Source organism: Papio anubis, chromosome 9, assembly GCF_008728515.1.
Source record: "Papio anubis isolate 15944 chromosome 9, Panubis1.0, whole genome shotgun sequence".
NCBI classification, from domain to species: Eukaryota; Metazoa; Chordata; class Mammalia; order Primates; family Cercopithecidae; genus Papio; species Papio anubis.
In genome coordinates, this window is record NC_044984.1 from 83728399 (window position 1) to 83746448 (window position 18050).

An 18050-nucleotide genomic window follows, 5' to 3' on the forward strand; every position below is an offset into this window, starting at 1 on the left:
GGTTTTAAATCTCAGCGCTACTGTTTACCACTTGGCGATCCTAGATAATTAATCACTCTAAGGCTTCATTTTCCCATCTATAAAATGGAGATAATAAGAGCTGAAAGAATCCAGAATATAACACTGTGAAGAGTTTTCTTCTAAACACCCGTTATCTGCTTAAAAGCAGAACCTCCCAAAAGAATCCAACTGTTAAAAATCCCCTCCCAGGAATTTTGTAACCAGGCAAGATTGAAATCACCTAAACAGGCATTGTCACAAAATGATCGTATCTCCCATCTATTCTCCTACAGGCCTATTTATCTTTCCTACAAGTCATTTGTTTTCCTATAAGTAATCTTCTCCCTTTCTCCTTCACCTATTCCTTCACTTCTCTCCTTCACCCAATTCTAAGCACCTCCTTGAGTCATACTTTTCAGTAAATTCCCAAGTACTTCTGTGAATAAAAATATATCTTTTCTCTGGCTAATCTATCTTTTGTGAGTTTAGTTTTCAAGCCTCCAAAAGCTAAAGGTAAGAGGGTAGATGAAAAAGTTTCCCTCCCCGCCAGAGTTAACATGTATTAATTACTTACAACGATCAAGGCGCTGTTCTAATCATACTGAGTGTATTAATTCAGTTACTTCTGACCATGTCTTTTATGTTATTTTTCTTTTAGAGATAAGGAAACTAAGGCATAGAGAGGTTAACCTACTTGCTTAGCGTCAGACGGCTAGTAAGGGATGGAGCCAGAATTTGCACCTAGCAGTCAAGCTCCAGAGCCCTTGTGCTTAACCACTGCGTGAGAGTAACCTTACCTCACAAGAGGGTACTGAAGATGAGATGAGATCATGTGCACACAGCATCCAGCCTGGCACAAAGGAAGGGCTCCATAAATGTAGATGCCATTTTGACTATTAGAACACCATCTGTCAATCTGCTGTTGATAAAACCAAGGTGTTTCCCATCTCTCATCAAGGGATTAGGGTAGCACAAAGACTCTAACCTGTAAGCAATGTAACTAATTTGTTTTATTTAGCCACAGCTTAATGGCCAGTGTGGAGGGTATTGGAGTTCCAGAAAACAGACAAGGACACGAGAGCCAAAGGATAAAAATCTGTCAGAGGTATCCAGCATCATTCAATGGAACTTAACCTTCTAGTAACTTAAAAGGTATGGTTTTGTCTGTTTTGTTTGTTTTACTGCAGAGCAGGAATATTTCTCTTGACCTTAATATAACTTAGATGAAGTATGGCACAAATCCCCTTGATTTTGATTCCAGCATCATCAGCCATGTTGTGATTGCAAATCCAACTCTATTCTTACCCTGGGAAGAGAATAGTCTGTACCATGAGCAATATACCATGAGAAGGGTATAAAGCAGATGTTAAGAAGTTGGGGTTTTGGCTGGACACAGTGGCTCACGCCTGTAATCCCAGCACTTTGCGGGGCCGAGGTGGGTGGATCACCTGAGGTCAGGAGTTTGAGACCAGCCTGGCCAACATGGCGAAGCCCCATCTCTACTAAAAAATATATAAAAACTAGCCAGGCGTGGTGGTGGGTGCCTGTAATCCCAGCTACTCGGGAGGCTGAGGCAGGAGATTTGCTTGAACCCAGGAGGCAGAGATTACACCACTGCACTCCACCCTGGGCAACAGAGCCAGACTCCGTCTTAAAAAAACAAAAAAACAAAAAACAAAAAAACAAAACAAAACAAAAAAACTGCTGGGCTTTCAAGTCAAGTCAAACATCCCTGTGAGCAAATACCAGCTTCACCAAGTACCTGGGGAACCTTCAGCAAGTTACTTAATTTAAACTCTGAGTTTCTGTTTAGGCATCTAAAAGATGGAAATGTAATATCCCTACAAAACCTGCCTCGTAGGATAATTGAGCCGGCCTGATGGCAAACAGCACAATGTATTATTTTTTAAATTCATAAATTGCACCAGGCGTGGTGGCTCACATCTGTAATCCCAGCACTTTGGTAGGCCAAGGTGGGCAGATCACTTGAAGCCAGGAGTTCGAGATCAGCCTGGCCAACGTGGCAGAACCCAGTCTCTACTAAAAATAGAAAAATTAGCCATGCATAGTGGTGCATGCCTGTGATTCCAGCTGAGGCGTGATAATCGATTAAACCCAAGAGGCAGTGGCTGCTGTGAGCTGAGATTGTACCACTGCACTCTAGCCTGGGTGACAGAGTGAGACTCTGTCTCAAAAAAACAAACAAACAAAAATAATTAATTGGCTTTATGATTTATCAGTCTCTTGCAAGACGCCTTCCATGACCTTTCCCTTCCACAAATGGATATAACAAAAGAAAAAAAATTCCCCTGCTTCCCTGAATTTTTGCAGTACTTTTATGAAAGCAGTTTATGTTACACATTACGTGACAGTCGAAGTGCTGAGCATTTTACATGCATTTTCTCATTTAATCCTGATAACAACAGTGTGAGGTAAACACCATTATTATTTCCACTTTTTGACAGATGGGAAGAGAAAAAAAATTATTAAGATTAAGCGCCTGCCCTAAGGTTACACAGGTAGCTAGTGATGAAGCTTGCTTATATCTGAACCTGCAAGAGTCTAAATTGAGAGACTATGTTCTTTATGGTTACTTGTTACTCTATACCTTATAATAATTTATGTTCAAAACTGTTTTCAAGGCTAAAAGGTCAAGATTTGTGTCTAATTTATCTCTTCATGGCCCTCAGAACATTCCCTGAATATAATAGGTTGTCCATGTCTTGTTGAATTAATAAATGAATAGTGGCATCCATAATTCCATTCCCCAGAGCCTCATCAATTATAATTTATTTGCATTTTTCTAGGTGCTTTACATCAATTTTCTCATTCAATCCTCCCAGCTCCATCAGCTAAGTGTTATTATTATTATTCCCATTGCACAGGTGAAGAAACCGAGGCTCAGAGAGACTTGTCTGAAATTGAGGATCTACCCAGACTAGCCAAGGTCACATGGCTAACAAGTGACAGATCTGGGTTCACATCTGGGAAAACTGAACCCACTGAATGAGCTTGTAACCATCACTTCTCAGATAAAAATAGGATCAGAACAGAGATGGCCTCATCAAACCATGGGCATAATTTATGGTTCACTGAGCCAGCATCTCTCATTTTAAAAGTTTTAAACGTGAATTGCTTTTGTCAAAGTGTTAGAAGGGACTCAAAAATGTGAAACCTTGGATGGAGATCAGTGTCAATTCCAAAATTTCCTTATATGAAGGGTTTGGGAATAGCAATCTCATTGAAATTGGGGAAGGGGGATAAGGATTTTTGAAATTATCATAAAGCTATATTTTCATGTGAAGCTCACTGTTTTGTCAACAAGATTCTATTATTGTAGGCTTCTGATGGATATTATAAGGGCAGATTAAAGAAGTAATCACTATTCTGCTGGAGGATATATTAAAAATGTGTATTTCATCAATCTGTATGTAACCCAATTATGTCTATCATTTTTCAAAAGTGATTTAAACATCAATAAAGTGAAAATTCAAATCTATAGATGACACCAAGATTTTTTGACAATTCAAACATCATCGTGACAATAATAAACGTCTGGAAGGTCTCATAGAGATGTGTGAGTAGCCAGTAAATAGTCGTGCTCAGTGCAGTTGGTTGCACAGGAATAGCTGCAGGAAAAGAGAACCCACTTTGTGCTCAGAAGACCAAGGGCTCCGAGTGCAGACGTGATCCAGGAAAAGGATGATGGCATCATTGCCGACCATTCCCTAAAGGGGTTGGTCCAATGTATTGTGGCAGTCACAAAAGCAAGCATCATCAGGAAGGATGTCAAAAACAAAATAGAAAGCACAATCTTATAAGCGTTTGCACACACGCACACACATACACACAGAGAGACACCAGAATTCGTTTACTGAGTATAGTTCCAACCATCAAACCTCAAAAACGGCATAATGAAACTGGAACTTACTTAAAGGAGGTCCTTCAAATGATTAGGGTTTGAAAAGAAACCAAAGAGACTTTAAAACACTTCAGCCTAGAAAGACAAAGCATAAGAGTTGGTGGATCAGGTCGATAAAATCACAAAAGGTACTGATTAAGTGAACACAGATTCTGGCACCAAATCCCAGCGAAGCAGACCTAGAAGCCCCGGTAAAATTAAAACAAAGTGCTTTTAGGACTATTTATATTTTCAAGTGCTACTTTATAGAACAAGTAATAAACTAGAAAAAAAAAATCATAACTCTAAGAGAGTCTATAGTTGTGAGCCCGTGATAGTTATGGTGCAGTTATACCTACACTGTATGCTCAGCCTTTTGATGTCCACCTTTGGAAAGACATCTAGCAAGCTCCCTTTCATGCTGTTATTCTTTGAAGGCCCTAAGAGAGGAGATGCTAGATTAAATATTGGTTTACTACACATGGCAGATCTGGTAATTCCTATACAGGACAATCAGAAGAATCACCTGAAAACCGTTTATAAAAAAACGGATTCCCAGGCTTCATTTCCAATGATTCTGACTCAGTAAGTCTGGGGCTTAGCAACCCTAAGAGGAAATCCTTTCCATAGGTGAATCCAAGATATAATTTGATTGGCTGAAATGGAATCATGTCCCGCCCCTGAAGCAATCACTGAAACCAGAAAATGAGGCCTTTTTTTGGCCTGGGCTGGGTTATGTACCCTTCCCTATGATGGGAATGGAGTTTTCCCCAGAAAAGAAGGTAGATGACTAACATTCAGTGCCCCCTGCTTCCTGAGAAACAGAACCTCAGTTATACTGGTACAAAAGTAATAGCAGTTTTTGTAATGATTTTAATGGCAAAAAAACACAATTATTTTTGCACCAACCTAATATTAGGGGAAGCTTGTGCCCAGCTAAAAGTCTGTATCCCCAGCCTGTCTAACTATGGCCATGTGGCTAATTCCAGCCATTAAGAACATGGAGTACAAGTCTGCCGTAGGGTTTCCAGCAGGTATCTTTAAGAGAATTGACTCTGCAAGGAATCAACCTTTTTTCTTTTTCTCTTTCCTTCTTTTGGTGACAGAATGTGAATATGACTGGACAGGGACTCTCTATCTTGTGACCTTTAAGATCAAAGATAGAAGAAGCCTGAATCTCAAATGATCTCATACAATTGCCCTACCAGGCTGGAATTTCCCACTCCTCACTTTTACAGATGAGAATAAACCCTCATGAATTTTGATAATTTTCAGTTTTCATTCTTTGCTATAGACTTTTGAACCTGGTCCTCCCTGATACTGTAGAATTCCACAACTACAAGTAACTCAGAAGGGAGGATAGGGAGACAAAAAAAATACAGTTATTTCTGCACTTTGCAACTTCTCTTTAAATTTTATCTCTCATATCCCTAAGCATCCTGATTTTTTATCTCTGTTTCACATCTTGAAAAATATTGTTGCCATGTCTTGCAAGGAAGTTTGTCTTTTACTACTTTCAAAGCTGGGTGTAATTCATTACTCACATCTGTCGCCTCTTTTCCACATCTATGTGAAAAACTAGCCCCTCTTCAAAACTGAGTTCAAGATTTAATATGACCAAAAACACTTCTAGGCCAGCCCCATTTCAATCTAGATCATCAAAGTATCTATTCTTTCAACTCAATCTCTCCGATTCTGTTTCCACATTTGTAAAATAGATTCAATGAGTGGATTTCAAATATTTTTAGGCACCAGTCCCACATGAGTCTCCTAGAACTCCATGTAGGGTTACACAGGTTGGGCATGGCCATTTGTATCATTTTCTTTCTGACTGATACCCTGTAGAGTTGTGCAGTATACATCCTGCCTCCAAATGCAGCCTGGTCCTTCCCTGAGGAACAAAGTTTGAAAAGCATTGTACTGATATTTTTAATGCATATACTCAATAGAGGACTAGTATTTAGAGTATCCAAGCACCTCTGATATCAACACAAAAAAATAGAACGAACACAACTGAAACTTGACAACAGATTTGAACAGGCTCTTCACAAAATAAAATATCTTATGGCCAATGAACAGAAGAAAAGGATCCAACCTCATTAGGAATCAGAATAATGGAAATTAGAATCACAATAAACTACCATTTCACATCTACTAGATTGGTAAAAACTAAAAAGTTTAAACAAAACAAGTGTTTATAAAAAATTTGGAAGAGTATGAAAAGTTAAATACCATTGGTGGGAATATAAATTGGAATACTCACTTCAAAAACAATGTTAATTGTCTGAAATTGAGGTTCTACACAAACTATGCTTATTCCACTCCTCTGTAAACCACTGGGAAATGTGCATTAGAGTACATGCACCAAAGTGTTCTTAGCAGTATTGTTCATAATAGTCAAAATTAGAGGGAAAAACAGAATTCTACCAATGTAAGATTACTCACTCTAATGTAATACAATGGAACACTATATTTTGCATGAAAATAATGTACCATAGCTACACTCAGTAACTCGTGTGACTCAATCTCAAATATAATGTTTTCTCTGACAAAATAAAAAAATTAATATTCTTTTATAAAAACTGTTTTATTTTATGGGTCAATCTAAAAATTTTGTTTGTTTGCTTGTTTGTTTGAGATGGAGTCTCGCTCTGTCACCAGGCTGGAGTGCAGTGGTGAGATCTCGGCTCACTGCAACCTCTGCCTCCCAGGTTCAAGTGATTCTCCTGCCTCAGCCTGCCGAGCAGCTGGGACTACAGGTGCCCGGCACCACACCTGGCTAATTTTTGTATTTTTAGTAGAGACGGGTTTTCACCATGTGGGCCAGAACGGTCTTGATCTCTTGACCTTGTGATCCGCCCCTGTCAGCCTCCCAAAGTGCTGGGATTACGGGCGTGAGCCACCGCACCCAGCCTCTAATGTTAACAATAGAGTAATTTTGATGGCATTCATTACTCTATTGTTAACATTAGAACCAGATGACAAAAATAGGATTAAAAGAACAATTACAGTAGTTGATGAAAACGTTAATGTTTTCAAGATTGGACCAAGAAACTAATATAGCTAAGCACTTTTATATCTATCTCAGTGGGTACTCACTATTACTCTCATAGTCCCACATTGAAACAACTTTCATGCAACCAAGAGGTGGCACATTGTACTTTCCAAGAACGACTGCAACTATATTTTCCATCTCTTGTGCTTTTTCAGAATTTTTCCTCTCCTCCATTAAAAGGTGGATTTTTACATCCTGTTGCCTAAAACTTTGCATGCAGCAGAAGTGACCTCTGAACAGGTCATAAAAATCAATATAGTTTCCACCAGGCTCTCTCTCTCTCTCTCTCTGGGTATTTCATCCATGGAACACAGCCACTATACTATGTGGAAATTTAGGCCACATGGAGAACCAAAGTCCCTAGCCCTGGCCCCTGGCAGAAGTCCCAGTGGGTAGCCAAAGCCAAAACCAACTCACCAGCAAAGTGAATGAACTATCTTAGAAATGAATCCTCTGGCTAGTAGTTGAACTGTCCCTGAGAAAACTGCACTGATGAGAGGCCAGCCTCCCCTGCTGAGCCCTGACCAAATGCAGACTTAGGAACAAAATAAATGACTGTTGTTTGAAGCCACTAAGTTTTGGGGCGCTTTGTAATGTAGCAATAAATAAATGGAACATAAGATAAAAGGACATTCCTGCTACAATTTTTCAGAGAGCTAGGTACACCCCAAGAACCCCTGCCGCTCCTTCCGCTCTTTCTTTCCTCCTTCTGTTCATATTTGCAATAGGAATTAAACTGGACCCAGTGAAAAATACTTAATGTGATAAATACTTAGATTTTCCCCAAAAATAGGAAACAGAATTCTTTAGAATTAGCAACCTTTTCCAGACTTGCTTCGTGCTTTCTCGGATGTCACTATCAAAAAGTGAATGATATTTCCTCACTTTTCCTTTGAGTGTCTGAGAGTTCATGTTTGAAGGTATGGTGGTTTAACATGTTTTCATTACATCAGTGATAGATAATAGATATGCACACTTTCTCTAGTGGCGTTTTCCATGACGAAGTAAGAAAGTGAGTGGGTCAAATTGCATACATGTGAGCTGTTAATCCTTTCCTATGTAAAAAACTAAAATGTGGGGTCTAAAATGTTAGGGGAGGCAGATAGGGAAATACAAGAGCTTGCCCGATAGTTTCTTCAGAGCTCCTCTTTGATTTGGGCACTTTAGCGGTTTCATCTAGAAACAGGTCATTGCCTTCAGCCTCTGCGGGCTCCTGTGAGGTCTTTCGTTGCCTTTTATTTTTAACTTGTTTCATCGAACCAGTGCAATGCACACCAAGGCCTGGATAAATATTTGTGAGTTGTTTGAACTTTGTTCTGTGCCCTTCGATATTCTCAGGAAATCGATTTTGGACTTTAAAGAAGTTTGAAAATTCTTTCACCATAACTGGACTGATTCAGGGCCAATTGCTAAGTGAGCAATGAGAACACGGGAGGAACAAGGGTATTTGAAAGTCTTGCAGGATCTTTCCGAAAACGATTATGGCTGTGTGAGGAACTGCATATAAATTTACACCCAAAGTAATCCTTTTGAAGCAGCTGAAAGTCTGAAGACTGATTTTTTTAAGAGGACATTTCAAGGATATTTTCTTACAGCCAGCTACCACATGGTCTGCCCTGGCTGTGTCCTAAAAACCCCCATCTCCATTATTTGCTAATTTGCTGGTCAGTTTACCTCTCTTCTTCTGCAGACCTGCACCATATATATGCCTTCTGCCTCTCCTCCTTGCTTCTTCACACCCTTCCCCTTTCCCCTGACCCACCTCCCTCCCCAGTTTGCCTCTAGGTGGGATCAGAGTGAGGAAGTGAACTTCTTTGGGTCCAGTTTACTTCTGTCATCGTGAAAGGGGAGTATTGGCAAGGGTCAGGGTCAGGTCCTATGCTAGCTGGTAGCCATTTTAGAGATTCTTAGGAAAAGTCGTTTTATAATTTAAGTGCCAGTAGGACCAAGGAAGAGCAAATTCTCTGCGGAGAAGGAGGATGGAAGTTTACCCCTGGTGGACACCTCTCTGACAGCACACCAGCTGGGGCCTCCCACGTGGCTGTGGAATTCACATGGAATTTGGCTAGTCATTTAACCTCTGCTTCCTCCACTTCCTCAGCTGGATAATGGGGACAGCATTTCCCAGCCGACATCATGAGACTTTATAAAGGGGAGCAAATACTAATGACAAGCAATTTCCAACAGGAAGAGCCAAAGGCTCAAGGTTCAGTTCCGCAGTAACAAGCACTGGATATGCAAACCTTCTCTAATGTTATGTGTCAGGTGTCCCATAGGTGGCTTTAGGCTTTGTTGGCCTTTCTCTGCCACAGTTTCCTCTTTGCAAAATAAAGATGATAATAGGACCTATCTCACAGAACTGTTTTGAAGATTAAATGAGATACAAAGTGTAGTATCTGGTATTCATGACAAATGTTAGTTACTTGTTTCACCTGCTCTGCACCTCATTTTATCATGTAATAAGTGTCACCAATCCATGAACAGAAGCTAGAATTATGAGAGAATCCTAGAATGGGAGGCAAAAACTCCCTCATTTTTATAGACAAGAGAAAAGAAATGCAGTAAGACTGGGTGCCCTGCCCAGGGCTACCTGATTCATTAGCAAGAAAGCAGGAGCTACAGTTCAGGTCTCCTAATTGTCAGGTCAGTGCAAGTCTCAGTTTTCATTCCTTTGAAGACTGTGTTGGTATTTTTATCCCCAGATAACCCTTTTTCACTCCTATTTTAACCCTAAGACCAGTTCATACGATTAACCACTGCTTTCTCTAAGTCTCCCGCAGCTCCCAGGAAACCTGCAGATAACCTCCCCTTCCCAAAAGCCATACCCCACCCCAACGCCCCTGCAAAAGGCCAGGAAAGGTAGCGCTTTCTCAGAGACCTGAGGAAGCTACTAATGGGGACAGCAGGTGAGGAAGGAGGCGGTGGAACTGCAGCTGCTGGCAAAGGTTGCCCTAGTAACCGTGCGGGCTCCATTCAGGAAGCCAGCCCAACTCCAAGATGCAAAATGATCGCCTTCACGCGGCTACTGCAAGCACAAAGGAACCAGAGGAGCCCTGATATAGCTGGAAGAAAGGGAGGCACAGAGAGAGGTGGGGGCCCATGCTGTCAGTTACAACCTTCCACCTTCCACAGAAGAAAAAGAAGGAAAGAGAATAGCTCTTTGAATCTTCTGGCCTATGTGAACCGTAAAAACCACCCATTTAACATGAGTCCTTTGGTGAGAATAGAGGGAAACAGGCACCCCTCTGTTCACCAGCCTTCTGAAACAATATGTCAGGAGAAGGGGGAGAAACCTCAAACATTGCAACTTTATGGAGGCTCTAAGCTCTTCATACTCTCTCTCCTTTATTCAGACTGGTGACAAAGACCATTTGCTCCCAATTTATTGGAAACTTTTTTTGTTTTTTTCACAGCTTGAGCTGCTTAGATGCAGCAAGCTCCCTCTCCCCAAATTGCCGTCAGACACTTGCTGAATGGGCCAGGCTCAATTATGCTCCCTCCACAGGTTCAGCTCATACTGTGACCCTGCATGGCTTCCTGCTATTCATATGTGTTACTTCCCCTTTGTGGTAATGGCTTGTGGCACTTAGCCAGAAAACATTATTAATTTCAGAAGTGGACTGACAAACAACAAACCCACAGTGAAACGAGAGGAAGTGCTGGGGAGGCCAGCTGTCGGCTTGAGCCAAGCAGTAGGAACTCAATGTATACAGGTTCTAGGAGGAAAGAGATAATAATCCACAAAGAGGAAATGCACTAAAATTATCCACAGCCCATAGTTTAAAAAAAAAGAAAAGAAAGAAAGAAAAAGAAAAAGAAAAGAAATCAGAGAAAAGAAAGGGGGGAAAAGCACTCAGCTACTTGAGCTGCAGCTGGACAGGAAATTGCTAACGCTGCTTGCAAATCCCTACTTTGAACAGGCAGTTTAGGGAATGCCAGGAGCGGAAACCGTTCAGAACTGGATTAACACAAGCCAAGTTGAACTGCAATCCACTTCTCCTTTCTGTGCTCTTGCTGACTTGGGACACCCAAATAGGACAGACTGACTTGGTATATATATTTTTTGCACTATTTCGGTTTGCTTTTTATACTTAGTTGCTTAAAAATCACCGTGGACAGTTTTATATGATTGCCATCGAACGAAGGCCGCTTGCCTCCTGAAGTGTAGACGACCAAGCAGTTAACACGTGCCATGTGGGTAAAAAGCTCATCCTTCTCCCCACTTCACATGAAGGGCCTGAGCTCATGCAAAAAGATGTAGGTATGTTCTAGTTCTCTTGATTCCATACACCTGCCTTTTATTTTGGTTTGTATATTTTTACACCTGAGGTGAGAGGGTAGGTCCCAAGAAAAATGACAAGATATAAAGCCTTTAGCTTGGAAAGAAACTATTCAAGATAATCCCCACAAGTTTCAATAGGGGTTTCTGACCCACATCCCAAACCAGTTAAACAAAAAAGCACATTAGAACAGGGATGACTAAGTTGCCTCCTAAGTGCCAATGTAAAATTCTAAAGCCATATCCTGACACAGTGAGGAAGCTTAGATATGCCTTGCCACACGCATGCTAGGGGAAAAAAATGGAGACATCATTCTGGATTCATCCTTCTCACACTAGGATATCTGCAGGTAGAATTGCCAGTAACAACAGACTGGAAAAGGAATTATCCCTCCTTCCTTCTTGGCATTATCTCAGCATTATGGAGCAGAGGATCCTGACAGTGAAGGATAGGCAGGAGGTTAACATGTGGCTGTCATCTTGTTATTCTGCTACACCTCTCTGTGGTTAATATCCAAATTTTATTCCTCAGCAAGCTATGCTCTATAGATTCATTTTTCTTCAGGGGCTTTAAAATTTTAAGCCTGAACTATACTCATAAAAGGTATTGTTCATATACATGATAGTCCATTCTAGGATGTCATCTTTGTGACAAATGATGCATTTCATAAACTGCTGCTGAAAAACATTCTAGGAAAAGCTTAAAAAGAACTTTGCCCTGCTACGCCTACAAGTCAAAATCAATCCCTGAATGAAAAAGCTCTAAAATGTGTCACTTCATACACAGGCGTAACTGAGATTTTTAAAAAAATACACACTCAATAGCCAAAATAGTTATTTATTAATAATTTAAGGTTTTACATTCTTATAATAAATTCCAGCTCAAAACTTTACACCACAAACATAATGGAGCAATTTAACTCTCCCTTCTTCACAATCAAATGCATTTCTCCTATCAAATGGGTACCCATGCTCACACACACACTTCCAGTTTTATACAAATTTTTTTAAAGGAAAGAAACCAACCCAAAGTATTGCATTTGAGGTGACACTCCCTGAAGAATTTTATACAGAGGTAATATACTGTTTAGCACAGCTGAAGGGTTTGTTTTTTTTTTTTTTTAAAGTGAGCCCATGATTTGGTGTCTTTCCAAGATTATCCCCCTTGAGACAACACAAGCCAAAATATTTACAAAGGTAAGGCATAGTCAAACTACATAAAGAGAAAAAAATCATGAGGAAGATACATGAAAAAGACTAAAGACTTCACCATAACAAGGTCTTAGTGATAATAGTGTCCATAAAGGTGTCATCAGAATTGGTAAAGTCAAGCATGCTGCAAATATACCCTTTGGATTAGAAAAGAGCACAATTTTTTTGTTTTGTTTTAAGAGGTGGCATACTGCTCTTTCTCCCTTTGGATCATTTCTTTTAAGCCCATCAAAGGAAAAAACAAACACAATTCAAACAAACACTGTCAAGTGATTTAAGATCAAATATTTACAATAATCAAATGGAGTATCAGATTTTTTTCCAAACTGATACCACAAATACAGAGCTGAAATCTCTCTTTGGCTCCTCTATATGCAAAATTGAATTAGTCTTCATTGAAGACAATTATATAGTCAGTTCCAGATGCAAAAGGAAACAGCCTTACAAGGCCCTAAAGAACACATGCTCCTACCCTACCATTTGGTCCTACCCTATGCGCCTGGAAGTCCTCGAATCCCAGTCCCTGCATGGGTAGGCTGTACACATGGATACAGAGCAAACCTACTGCCTGTATCTATACAGCATGTCCTGTTATTCCAAAGAGAATGGAGCGAATCTCTCTGTTAGTATTAACCAATTCCGCACTTGGTAACCTTGTCTAGTACAGACAGCTGGTGTCATTTTGACACCTGGGGCCACACACAAAGAAAGCAGCCCAGCTGATGCTGCCAAGAGAAACTGCTGAAGGACCAGACACATTCCAGCAAGGAGGGGTGTGGGGTCTTTCACGTAGATTGCAGGGAGTCCACCTGGTAGACATTCTGGTTGGAGGGGGTGGTAAAATACAGCTGCTGTGCTGGAACCCGGTTGTCACAGGGGCTGCTGAGTCCCAGTGTCCTCTCGAAGTCCAGCAGCTGACCCATGAAGTTGAAGTTAGGGGATATGTTGGATTTCTTCATCTTGACAATGTCATAGGCATCGTTCATCGACAGATTGAGCTTCTGCATAAGGTAAGCCACAGTCACAGTGACTGAGCGGCTAATGCCAGCCAAGCAATGTACCAAGACACCACAGTTCTTGCCCCGGGCTTCATCTGTGAACACAAAAAGAAAAGCAAGATCTCAGTAGACTGAAAACCACCCTTTGTGAATGATCAGTCTAAGAACTGAACTTAAAAATATAATAGTAATAATAGTTGTGTGTGGCAGTTGAGCCCTACAAGCAGCAGAAAATGTATCATTGAAATAAAACATGTAAACTGGACACAATTACATATTTCAGATATTTTCTGAAAAGAGAGCTTTTGTATTAAGTTTCTGCCAACAAAAAACTCCTTAATGGGTGCATTCTTTGCCTCAGCATGTGAATACCAGAAACCCTGCAATATGTTCGTGAATGCCTTTTATACAGACAACCAGACTGCAAGGGTCTATTAAATTATTCTCCAAATGTTGTGCAGCTAACAATGGAGGTATTCAGGCATTTTAAAAGAGAGAGGGAAGTCACAGGGGACGGCCCATTAGGAGGAACAGGATGTCGACATGGCCTGAAAATGAGTTCCTTTGTAATAGGAAATGCATTACAATGCCTGGAGATTCACTTCTCCCAGGCTTCCAGCCCACAGTTCTTCCTGCTGGGCTCAGGTTACCCACTGTCTCACTGTTACCAGTATCACAGTATCATTCAACTGGATAACATTTAGCATTCATACTGCTTTCCAACAACTAACTTGACGTCCTAAAATAACTCCTAGGTTTTTTAAAATTATAAAGCAATGCTGGAATTTCTGTCTATAGTGAATACTTCTATCTGACCCTTCCCCTGAGTCCAAGACAGTGGGAAAAATCTGTTGTCCGATTATGAACGACTGTCAAATGACTGAATTCAAAGATTCAAAGAAACAGTGTTTCAAATACACCTGTAATCTGCAGCCATATCAAAAGGCAGGTTTTCTTCCCTTAGCAAGAAGATAAACCAGAATTAAGGACGCTTTAGGAAAATTAGAGACCTGCAGTACGACAAATTAGCAAGCAGCAAGAACGATTAACAGCTTAAACTCTATGAATGGCTGGGAATTTTGCATTTAAATGTCAGAACGACTACTATTAATTAGTCTCACCTATGAAAGAAATGGCCTCAGGGAAAAACTGGGACAGGTTTTGGCTCCAGTGATCCGAGATGGGGATTTGCTTGTATTTAAACTCTCCTGCGTTCTCAAAGAGATTCGGCAAATTGGGGGTGACGTTCAAGATGTACTTGATGCCGAATTCCTCCAACACGTCCAAGTTGGTGGAGTCTTTGGCACAACCCAAGTAAAGGAAGGGCAAGATCTCCACCGGGAAGGAAGGCTGGCTGTTGGACAGCGGACTGCCATCCGAGTCTGTTGCACTATTGGGGTCTCGGTCAAGGTCAGACTCAATGTCCGAGGAAGAGTCAGAGCTGATCCGCAGGCCCCCGAGCCCCAGCACTGGCAACGGCGGCGAGCTGCTGCTACACGAGCCGTCTAGATTGGTCTCGCAATGCAGGGCGAACTCGGCTTGGAACTTACTGAAGCCACCTGCCAGAAAGAGAAAAGCAATCGTGTAACCCGAGAAGCCGTAGTAGTTTTCACAGCTTGTAAGAACCGCAGCCCGGCGCAAGGAACACCACAAGCACCCTACGAACCCCCTACATACAGAACCATAAATAATAGAAATACACTTTAAATGTGCACCCTCGGGAATGGAACGAACGGGCCCGCCTTGCCAGAGAACCCTTATTCGTTTGAATCCGGAAATACACAAAATGGCAACTTTTTGGAATATTTTGAAAGCTAGGATGTGCCAATTTGCATCCCCAACAATCTCTCCCGTCCTCCAAATCTTAATTCAAAATCGAACGATAGAAAATAGGGTGATGGAGGAGAATGTTCTGGGTAAGAAGGCGCAGAACCCGTTAGAAAGAAACCGCCGGTACCCGCAGCCGGAAGCGGGTGGATTCTGAGCCGGCCCGGTTCTCTGGTGCGGAACGCGCGGTTCGCGGCCAATACCTTGCCGGCTGCCGGCTGCCGGCCCCTAGGCTAGCAGCGCGGCTCCGAAGCGCCAGCTGAGCGCAGCAGAGGCATTTTCAGTCCACGCGCCCCGCCTGCAGCCCTGCGCCCCTCGCCCTGCCCCGCGCGCGGAGTTCCCCGGGCGCGTACCTTCCAGGTAGAACGCCCGGCAACCCTCGTCCTTGAGCTTCTTGAGCAGCAGCCCTAGCACTGACTCGCCGCCCGTATTCTCGTTCCAGTCGCTGCTGCTCTCGTCGTAGAGCACCACTGTGTCGGTGCCGCAGCGCCGGGTGAAGCGGTCCCGGTCCTCGCCGCGCGTGAAGAGTGCGCGCACCGGCAGGTTGCCCTTCTGCAGACGCCGCAGCATGATGCCCGGGATGGCCACGTTGATGGCCGACTCGATGTGCGACGACTCGTACAGCTCCTGCGGCCGGCAGTCCATCAGCAGCAGCCGCTCGTTGCCCAGCTCCAGCTGCTCGTTGAGCCACGCCACCGTCTTGCTGATCGCCATTTCCGACGCGAAGGGCACGGGTCTGAGCGTATCTATCATGGGGGTCGAGCTGCGGGAGAGGGCGGGGTGCCTACCAGACGCCCCTCGGGGCAGGCATAGGCCGAGCGCACCGCGCGTGAAGCTGCCGCTCTCGGAGCGGGGTTTAATTCCGCCTCGCCTAACCCAAGCCGAGGCTAGCGGTTGGGGAAGACGAGACAGAAGTAAAGCCGGAGGTTCTTTCTGCACCCAGCTGCAGCCGCTGGCTGTTAGTGTCAATGAATCTCTCAATGAAGCTGCCCAGACAGTTTTTGTTCCTCCCCAGTGAATGAAATCCAATTAATTCGGACTCAGTTCTACTGAGAGGGGAGGAAAAAAAGTCTAGCGGCTCCTAATCCCTCCCGCCAAGTCTGCACCTCAAATCTACCCGGGCGTCTTTCTCCCCGGATTATTTAAGACTCGATTTGCTCACTATCCCTTGGACTCAGCCTCGCACACCCCCTGCGCGAGGCAGCTCCTCAATGGATACAAACAGCGAGCGTCTCAATGGATACATTCTCCGGGCCAGCCAATGAGCGTGCTGCGGAAGGGGCTGTTGCCGTGGGGACGGGCCGGCTGGAACAGGTTGTGTTGATGAATTGTTAATGAGTTTGTCATTCACAAAAACGGAAAGGAATTTCCGCTCCGGATAAGCCCCAGTGCAAACAAGCTGCAACAGCGGGCTCGGCGGGAGGAAGGAGAAAGAAGGGGAGGCGGCAGCGGAGGAGGAGCAGGGCACATAAACCAGGGCACTTCAGTTGTCTCATGTTTCCTTCTGTTGAGAGTTCACACTTCGCGTCGGAACTTTTGCGCACCAATGGCGCAATTAGCATGCACAAAAGCCCTTGTTCGCGACGCTAGCGTTCGCGAGCTAGCTTTAGGAAAACTTGTGCTGACTTTTTGTTCTTTGTATTCTCTTCAAACTCATTTGGACCCAAGTTCGCCTTAACCCTCCCCTCCCCCAACCCCCCTTCTTTAGGCGGTGTGTGGCATTTGTTTGCCAGTTTTAAAGGCCTAGCTCTGTTTGCTCTGATGTTCTTTTAGCCGAGGCTGTGTTGGGGCTGGTGAACTGACTGGGCTTTAGTGACCGATGAGGTGTTAAATGCTAATCCAACATATTTCGAAACAAACCAGGATTTTGTTGAAACATTTTAAAACAAACAAACGTCTGGTTGTCCAGAAAATCAGAAGGAAACCTTTTTTCTTAAAGTAACATTTTATTTTCTTTAAAACAGTGTAGAGTGCAGAAACAAACTCTTAGGTCAGTCCAGTGCTTTTACTGTATTCCGCTCCAGCGGCATGGGGAGTTACAAGCCATTGTTCCGGGGATCTAAATCTCTCCCCCCACCCCATCACCACCGTCGCCTGCTGGGGGGTCGCGCTCGTTAATGATTTCTGGGCAAGGAGCTCGGCTTCTGACGGAGGAGCCGGTCTGGCGGGGCTGCCTGGGCGAGGTGTGCTGGGACGCGCGGGGCCAGGCCGGCAGTCCCCGCCATGGGCGAGGAGTGGGGAAGGCCTGCAGGCTGCGGGGCCTCAGCAGGGGGGCTTGACGATTGGTTACAGTTGGCAGGGAGGCATGTCAGAGGGGGCCTCCCCAGCCCTCTCCTGCCGCCGCCTCCTCCCTTTGTCCAGCGCCGGGCACTCCGGGGAGCACTAGTCGCGCCTGCGCGCTGCGCTCCCTGCCACCGCCCCGCTGTCCCCGTCTCCCCGCTTGGCGGGCAGGGGGATGTGCGCGATGCAGTGGACGGGTACCGGGCTGAGCGCGGGACTCCCGGTTCCATAAAGATGTGGGGCGGGTGGGGGGACCAAGGACGAGTGCCTGCCTGGACCCCCCTGGCTCCTGGCTCCCAAGGAGTCGAGGGGAACGTCTCTACCGCCCTGCAGAGCCAGCAGGTAACTGTGGGGAGGTGCCGGCCAGGCCAGTGAGGAGCGCTCGGCCCAGGCGCCGCGGGGCGGACTGACTGGAAGCCGGATGGAGGCGTGGCCGGGTGGGGGCCGCGGCGGCGGGGAGGCGCGTTCCCGGCGCGCAGAGCTCTATTGTTATATAAA

The 18050-nt window shown here is 43.9% G+C and overlaps 2 protein-coding genes across 4 annotated transcripts in view; one reads left to right on the plus strand and one right to left on the minus strand.

The window, feature by feature from the left end:
• Positions 1-12057: 12057 nt before the first annotated feature.
• On the minus strand, positions 12058-16598 carry DUSP6 (dual specificity phosphatase 6). Of its 2 annotated transcripts, XM_003906935.5 has the most exons (3): positions 15626-16598; positions 14567-15004; positions 12058-13540 (listed from the first exon to the last, which is right to left on the minus strand). In XM_003906935.5, the coding sequence occupies exons 1-3, from the start codon at positions 16023-16025 to the stop codon at positions 13233-13235; spliced, it is 1146 nt and encodes a 381-aa protein (XP_003906984.1). In that variant the 5' UTR covers positions 16026-16598; the 3' UTR covers positions 12058-13232. The 2 variants fall into 2 exon arrangements, with proteins under 2 accessions (XP_003906984.1, XP_021778439.1); XM_021922747.2 differs by lacking the exon at positions 14567-15004.
• The window catches only part of LOC116268906, a 49900-nt gene continuing 48447 nt past the window's right edge, over positions 16598-18050 (plus strand). For both annotated transcript variants that reach the window (XM_031650653.1, XM_031650652.1), the window contains exon 1: positions 16598-17894. In XM_031650653.1, coding sequence (XP_031506513.1) covers positions 17496-17894 — 399 coding nt within the window. In that variant the 5' untranslated portion in view covers positions 16598-17495. The remainder of the gene's footprint in view (positions 17895-18050) is intronic.